The 8,250-nt window shown below is 53.3% G+C and overlaps 1 protein-coding gene across 1 annotated transcript; it reads right to left on the reverse strand.

Annotated features, from left to right (window-relative positions):
• Positions 1-505: 505 nt before the first annotated feature.
• SYNGR1 (synaptogyrin 1) lies at positions 506-5,029 on the reverse strand (the record flags this gene model as incomplete). The annotated part of the gene is made up of 3 exons (XM_010190266.1): positions 506-888; positions 3,173-3,318; positions 4,792-5,029. Coding segments are annotated over 3 exons (603 nt in total), but the record flags the coding sequence as incomplete, so codon positions are not given.
• Positions 5,030-8,250: the final 3,221 nt, after the last annotated feature.

The raw sequence follows: 8,250 nt of genomic DNA on the forward strand, positions 1-8,250 counted from the left end.
CCCCCCCACCCCCCCAATACCCCTTCTCCCCAAACCCTCTAAAAATAAAGCAACCCTCCCTCAGTAAGGGGTGGGAGAGAAAAGCCTGTCTTTGCATGGGGGACACCATTCCCACTCCCCTCCAGCCCACCCTCACACGCCTGCATGCTGACTCCAAAACTGTCCCCCTCCCTGAGCCACAGGCCCTCAGACCCAATTCAGATGCTCCCATGTCTCCTCCAGCCTTTAGCGACACCGTCTCTTCTAGGAAGGTCCCCGGTCCCTCTCACTCCTTCCCTTCTGCCCCCAGCACCCTCTCCCCTGCCCTGCTGGTGCCATTGCCCCTCTCCTGCCCACCAGCCAGGATCTGTCCTCTGCAGCAAGGCAGGAGGAAAGGAGCGAAGGGGGGACCTTCCTCTCGCAACGAGGTGACAGATTTTGGAAGAATTTGGTTCTGGCGGGTAGTTTTGGGGGGAGGAGAAGGAAGAGGTGATGGGGAAACCTTTTTTTGCTTTTTTTTCCCTCCTTTTTTAAAAACGATAAATAAAAACAGATGACCCAGAAGGCTGGAGCATAGCTGAGAGCCACCTCTTGTGCCACTACGCACGTGTCTGGTTTGTGCCTCGGCTTTTTGCCGGCAGTGGGAAAGGGGGCAGAAGGGAAGGGGGAAGGGAAAGGGGCGTTGGTGGCTCAGTAGTTCTGCGTTTGGTACCCCTGTGTCTCGGTGTCATAAGCATCTGCTGGAGGGGGCTGCTGGTACGTCCCCACCGCGTCTGTAGCATCCTCCTCGTTGGTGTAGGGAGCATAAGGCATGCCGGAGTCCTGGCTTGGGTCCATGTAGTCCTGGGAGAAGAGGGCCGAATCGGCACCCAGTCGGAAACGCTGATACGCCAGGAACGCCTGGCCCGCCTTGAAGGGAGGAGGTGGAGGGAAGAGATGGGAAACAGAGAGGGGAGGGAAGAAAGAAGAGGGGAAAACGTACCGAGAGAGAGAAACAAACAAAAGTGGGGTTAGTAGTGGTTATGGATTAGTGTGCGAAGCCCGCCTGGAAGATCGCTGGTGAAAAACCCCGGAGAGCAGGGAGGTTCAGGCTGCCCCACAGAAAGCACAAGCCCAGATGGAGAGAGGAGGGCTGGGCAGGGGTGGCTGCGTGCAGGGGGCACCTCCTCCTGCCTGGCAGTGGGGTTGCACCATCATGGCACAGGTTGCAGAGGCTGAGCCAGCCTGTGGTTATCCCATGCAGACCCTCCTGCCCCTGGGAAAGGCAATCTGCCTCAGCTCCACCGCAGGAGGTTCATCTGCGTGTATGGGGGTATGCAGCCCTTTTGCCTGCAGAGGCCAGGAAGGAGAGCAGGATTTGACCCAGAGTAGCGAGGTAGCGGTCACCTTCCATAACCCCTTCATCTGCACGGTGCTGCCCAGCCTTTGGGAAGGAGCAGCAGGAGGCAAAGCGGCTGCTTCCCAGCCCAGGGGATAGCCAGCAAGCACACTGCTGCCTCCTGCCCCAGGCACTGCAGGCAGGACGCCCTTTGGTAGACTGAGGGAGCCTGGGTTCAGCATCAGGAACCCCAGCAGGCACGGCTCATCGTCCCAGAACATCCCTGGTAGAGGTAAGTGGTCTAGTAGGTGACGGGTTAGAGGTTTTTGGGGAATGAGGGCTGGGCGAAATGGAGGAGATACAGTGGTGGGGGCAGATAGGCATCTCCTGCCTGAAGTATTAGGTCTGAGCAGTCGCCAGAAGAAAGGCACAGCGGTGTTACGCAGCATTAGTGAGGGTACGGGTGAGGGGGCAGAGGAGGAGGAAGAGAAATTGCCGGTTCCAACTCCCCAGGGGGAGAGCCCCCATTCAGTGGGCAGCCTGGCCCACTCTGGTTCAATGGCCCATCTCTGCCCACCCCGTGCCCTGCCACGACCACACATGGACACCCGCGTGGTCAGAGCGTTGGAACCATCCGTGCTCAGTAACCTCCTCCAGCTGCATCCCTCCACCATTTCCCCCAAACTGCCCCATCACTGAGGGGCACTAAGGCAGCAGGGACGGGGAGTTAGGGAACAGGGTGTTGTATTCTTCCTGAAAAGTAATGTCTCTGAGTCTCCGGAAAGCCAGAAATGTGAGGAAGCCCTGTGAGGAGAGAGAGGGGTGTGGAGAGGAGAATCAGTAAGGAAGAGTAAACCAGAGCATCTGATTGAAATAAAAACCCCAAGAACCCGGAGGAAGAGAATGCCTATTTAGCCACCTGCAAGCCCGTACATCGGGGAGGACCACTGCAGGTGGTGGCACCTCAAAAAGGGTCCTGGGGCACCCCTCGCAAAAGCCCTGCTTCTTGTAACACTTTCTGCTGGAGCTTGCAAGGGGCCTTCAGCAGCGCTCGAGTGCAGGACACTTCTCGTGGGGGGACACACGCACTGCTGTCCCTTGCCCCCATTTGGTGTCACCTTGGCGAGGGTGCTGACCACACACCCTTTGCAGCCCCCCTCCCTCTCTGGCAGCTTCCTGGTCTTACAACACCCTTCCTCCCTGGACCCCCACCCAAAAATCTCTTGGGCTTGGTGCTTTCAGAGATGGGAGGAAATTGTGAGGGATCTTCATAATGCACACCAGTTTTTCCAGGAAACGAGGAATAAGGAACTGCTAGGGAAAGGGCAGTGTGAAGAGACTGCACCACCACTTCCTAAGAGGCGATGCAGTGAGGTGGAGCTGCAGAGGGAGAGCCCAGAGGGACACCAACCACAGCCTCTTGCGGCCACTGATGACATTTCACGTGGTGGGAGCAAAGCAAGGAGGGAGATGGGTGCAACCCCCAGCCTGGAACTCCATCCCTTCTCTGCTCAGCATCTGTGAGGCGAAAATGCTGTTCAGCTCCTCTGAGGCACAGGGAAAAGGATGCTTGGGGTGCTGCCTTGTCCAGGGTCATATCAGAGGTTTGTCAAGGACACTACTGACTGGGATACAGAACCCTCTTTCCCACCAGGCTTATTATAATATATATACATATATAATGCCCTGGCATCTTCTTCCGTGGAAATCTGGAGTCCTTGTTTCCCAAGTTTACCTCCTAACCACCTTTCCTCCTGCTTTTCCTCCTCTGAAGCCATACAAACTGGGATGTCAGAGGGAATCACTCTTAGCCAGTCACCCTCCATTCCCCACAGACTAATACACCTGATCCAACCTCATGGCTGCTTCACTTACCCAGGTGAAGATGGAGAAGAACGAGAACGTGATGGCTGCTCGGGCTGCATCCGCTCCCTCATTCATGGGGTTGTCCTCTTCTTTTGACGCCTGCCATTGGTTGGTCAGAAAGCAGAAGCCAACGAAGGAGAGGAACGCCCAAAAGGCTGGGTTGGACCACCAGCAGCATGCCAAAGGGGAAGGGGAGAGAGAGCAAGAAGGTAGGCGTGAGCAGAACATAAGACACATCAGGTTGCTCTGGAAACTTCAGCCCCACGAGACCCACCAGTGTGTTGCAGACTGGGCCAAACCCTGACTGCATAGCCTGTATAAGCCCTGGCAGCCTCACTGATGGCCAAATTTTCAAGGTGACAATAGGTGTCTGCAGAACATACCTCAGGAGAGTTCACTTGCTGGTGTTTGGATTGATCACAGGACTTGCGTTTGGCCTTGGGAGGAAGCCTGAAGGGCTTCACAGTACGGGAGTGATCTCCTGGGCTCTCTGAAACAGCCACTGCTTCACAACCCTGTCCTGCAAGGACAAGTGAAGAGCAATTCCTTCCACGGGAGCTGCAGAAGAGGGGGAAGCAGCTGGCCCACAGTCACACAGAGACCAGCCTTTGCTCAGGATGGCACAGGGCAAGGGACTCACACCCAGGAAAGGTGAAGGATCCTTAACACGCTGCACCCCCGGGAAGCGGGTGAAGGTAGCAGGGAGCTCTGAGTCCAGACTGGCAGCTGGTGGGGGAGAGTGGGATGCATCCTCTATGCCAGGCACAGCCAGATACCTGGCAGCAAGGGAAATGGGCATTCCTAAATGGCAGCAGAACAGGGCTCAGTCCTTTCCCTTCCTCTTCTCTATCTCCTTTCCCTATCCCCTTTCCGCTCCCCTTCCCCTTTTAGCTGTGAACAAGACTGCTAGGCAAGAGGCTAACCATGAACAAACCTGCAAGCCAGAAGTCCTAAACAAGTTCAGATGCTGCACCTGATCCTGCTCTTGCTCTATTCGTGGCCCATTTGACAAACTGCGTGGGGTGGACCCTGACATGGAAAAGTTTGCCTGTATGGCTGGAGTAAGCCAAGAGAGCAATTCGGGATCCAGCACAAGAGCAACGTGCCTCGTCACGCTGCTGCTGACTGGCTTTACACATACACACACGCACCATTGCCCTGTCACTTCAGCACACTGCTGGGGATGGAGGGATCTGACTGTAGGTTAAAATAAGCCTCAGGGCTACATGACATCCTGCACAGCCAGGTAACATAGGAAGACTGGTTTAGGCAGCCAGCGTGAAATCCTCAATTTTTTTAATGTTTAAATATATGGGGTTCAATCAGCTGGAGCTGGAAAAGAAGGAAGAATCTCCAGAGGCATCAACACTTGGCCTTAGCAAGCACAAGCATGCAGGGAGGCCAGACCTGCTGAGCCTAAATAGCTCCCTGAGCTACACCTATGAAGAACAGCAGAGAGGCATCAGGCAGATTGGCTGAGGAGAAAGGGAAAGAAAAGGAGAGAGAGAGGAGGCCTGAGAGAGGAAGGAAGGACCCCAAAAACCTCCCTGCCAGCAAGAACCTGGCCTGCGAGGTGGCAGAAGTTCCCTCCCTCTCCCTCACCAGAGAGGAGCACTATGGAAGCTCACCCGAGACTCCAATGTCTGAAAGCACTGCCTTCTTGCGGTCCTTGACGCTGCTGATCTGCGGGAAGTAGGCATCTAGAGCCAGGTAAAGAAGGCAGCTGAGGAAGGCGAGGACACCCACGGTAATGCCATAGTTGCAGGCATTGCGATTGCGGTTGAAAATGCAGTGCTCTTCCGACTCATCCGGGCGGTTCACATACCCTTCGTTGACAATGGAGCCAAACACCACGATGGAGAAGATCTGGTTAGGAGGGAGGGAGGCAGGAGACACATCAGGGCAAGCCCCATCTCCATGGACCAGCACAAAGCTGAGCTCAGCACAGCCGCCCTTCGCAGCCACCTCTCTGCTCTGCTGCACCCCAGTCCCACTGCCTTGCCTGGGCTGTAGCCACGGGGAATTTACTGGGGCAATGGTCTCATTTTATTTCTGAGGATTAACTTGAAATAGGACGCTTTTAGATTGAGCCTTTTTATCCAGCTGATCTAAAGGGGTGTCAAGCAGTCGCAGTCTGGAGTAAGGGTGGCCTCCCACAGACACGCTGGGAGGTGATGTGGAATGTAAATTGGGATACGGTTTTGGTGTGGGTGCCTGCACACAAAGGCTCCAAGTAGCGGAAATCCTTTCATTCTGCAGTTATTCTCCCACCCACTCCTTTCCCTTCTAGGAATTCATTGTTTCTACCACGCCTTTGCTCACTAATTTTATCTATTCAGCTACTACGCTCTTTTCCCCATTCATCCTCCCACAGTCCACAGCTTTGCATCTCCGTTCTGCCGGACTACTGCTCTCCTCATCTCCCTGCACATCATGCACATCTCTCCACCAGTTTCCCACCAGCCCAGCCCATGACACCCCCTATCCTTCTGCCCACTCACCCCTGTGCTGATGCCCTCCAACCTTCCCCAAGGATTTGATGGGCCAAACATCCTCCCACCAGCAGGTCCACCTGGCAGGCCCACCATGAGTCCTCCCTGCCCATCACCACCACTGCATGCTATTTTAAATCAGGCAGAATTAAGGATGAGTCCAGGTAGAAATGGCCTAATCCACAGTTGCCAGTTGCTAATCTTCGCTCACGGGCTTAGCCCTCGTCACCTGCCACAGGGCCATCCCTGTTTGACATAGCAGGTTCACCAACACAGAGAGGAACTTAATAAACAGAATAAACAGCGTCCCCTCACAGCCACGGGAGAAAGAGGGGAAGATTAAGGTGGCATGTACATAATTTTCTTTGCAGGGCATCTTCAGACCCTTGGCAGGAACAGCCTGTCTGCAAAAGGACCCCAGGCAGATGGGAAACAGGACCTCAAGCATGAGGCAAACCTACGTGTGATGTGCGCTGGGACATCACCAGCATGCTCTGAACCACCACCCCATCCCCAGGGAGAAGCAGCACGCAAGAAGATGAGGTGGCCAAGTCTCCTGCAGGGAGTGCAGGTAGGTCTGAGGGTTTGCTAGGTCAGAAGGTCTCCAGTACCACTTAACCCAACCAGAGCACATAGCAGACAACCTAGGAAGTAGGAAAGCTGCTGGGTGAATGCAGAGGAATTGGTTAATACCAATATCATCGGTGGGGTCGGATTCCTGAGGTCTGCAGCACAGACCTCTGCTGTTTGAACCATGGTATCAAGAACCAGAGGAAAAACCTTACTCACGGTCCCCAGCAGCCCTTGGGCAGATGCTCAAAGCTGACCATATTTCAACTACCAAACTCTAATAAAGTATCCACTGGCACCAACACTATTTTGTCACCCCAAGGCTCATAACTGGGTCACACTTGGGGTGCTGACATTGGCCATATTTTTGATAGAGTAGAGCAAACTAAAAAAGCTGGAACTAAGCGCTCCTAAGCATGGGGACTGCATAGGTTCTCTGAAACTTCACAAGGGTTTTTTAAACTTGGAAGTAAAACAACCGATTTTTTGTCCTTCTCCTTCTTCTTGAAAATAGAAAGTGATCATACTTTGCAGAAATTACCCATGAAAAACAAAATCAAATAAAAATCTCTTCTGCCTGAACCAAAGGTTTGGTCTTCAAAATTTCAGCCTGCCTGGTTGGGAAAGGCAGCAAAATTGCCATTTATAGCAATTATAGCCAGGCTCTTTCAGTAGGAAGCCTCGCATACCTTCTCAACGGGCTGGGCTGACAGGTCTGGGGACCTCACAGATCCAAGAACCATCGGCAGTAACACCGTGTCCCTCTAACCTGAGGGGGAGCTGACAAGCTCCTTGAAGTGACGCCCCGATGTCGGGCTGTGACCAGCGCTGATGCTGCGACATGAAATACCAACCTCCTTACACTGGGATTACAAAGTGGGTGTCCTGTTCTGCACAGCATTCAACAAAAAGCATAGCTTCTCTCTGGAAGACGAGAAACAGCCTCACCAGTGGCATAGCCTGGTGTTCGGTTTTGGTTTACAGCTCCAAATGTTGATCCCCTGAGCCAGGTCAACCTTTGCGACGAGCTGTACTGCGAGTCTCTGCTTACTCATTTGAGATGAATGAACTTCTGTAACGGCCTCTCTCCCCAGAGACACCTCTGTTTACTCTGCTTATATCCTGATATACATCTCTCTGCTCTTATCGTCGGGTTTGCTGCTGGCCTGGAAGGGCTCTCATCTGCGAGTGAAGACGCAGGATCACTGCTTTTTGCATTTGCCCCTTTATACCTATCTATGTTGGTCCTTTGTGAAGACACAGCTCCGAGTCACGAGATAAGAGGGACATCTCCTTCTCCCTAAAATTTCCAGCAGAGGTGGCATCCCTAACTTCCTTTCTCTATCTTCGGTCAGCCAAGATGCCACAACTTATCTCCTATAAAAAGAAACCTGTTTTACAGCCTGGAGGTGCCCATGGTATCATTTACTAGCAAATATCTGATCTTAGACGTTTTTTGGGGAGATTCCTCTCAGGGTATTCTCACTCGTGAGCAGAAAGAGTCACTGCAGATGCTTACTGTCTGTGTCCTGAAACAGATGCCCCAAAATACTCTTTGTCTGTGGGAAAGCCTTCTACGGACCAGAGCACAGCTTCAGGAATGTCTCCTTCTATTCATGCTATCCTCACTGCTGATACCAGCTCTGGTCCATGCTCTGCTCCCTGGTGCTGCAGCAAGGACAAGGTCAGTGGCAGTGGTGAGGGTTTGCTCTCTTTGCCACCCTCATAGCACTGCAAAACGCCGTGAGGATCCACTGCCCACAAAAGCCTTGAGCTGAACTGGGCAACAGAGACTGGGCAAGAACGGGCAGGCTCAAACCAGAGGCTTCAGACCAACAGGCAGTGTCACCCATTTTGTCCCCATGATGTCTGTGCCCAGAAGCTGCTGTGATGAGTGTACAGACAAAACAGTTTTCTAGAAAAAAATGATAATTATGAGAGTCCAGATCTCGCAGCTACTTCTTGTCAGTAAGGGGGCGGCTGGGAAGAAGCTTACTGACGTAGCAAGTCATCTTAGAAAGAGCG

Source organism: Mesitornis unicolor, unplaced genomic scaffold (assembly GCF_000695765.1).
Source record: "Mesitornis unicolor isolate BGI_N332 unplaced genomic scaffold, ASM69576v1 scaffold45248, whole genome shotgun sequence".
NCBI classification, from domain to species: domain Eukaryota; kingdom Metazoa; phylum Chordata; class Aves; order Mesitornithiformes; family Mesitornithidae; genus Mesitornis; species Mesitornis unicolor.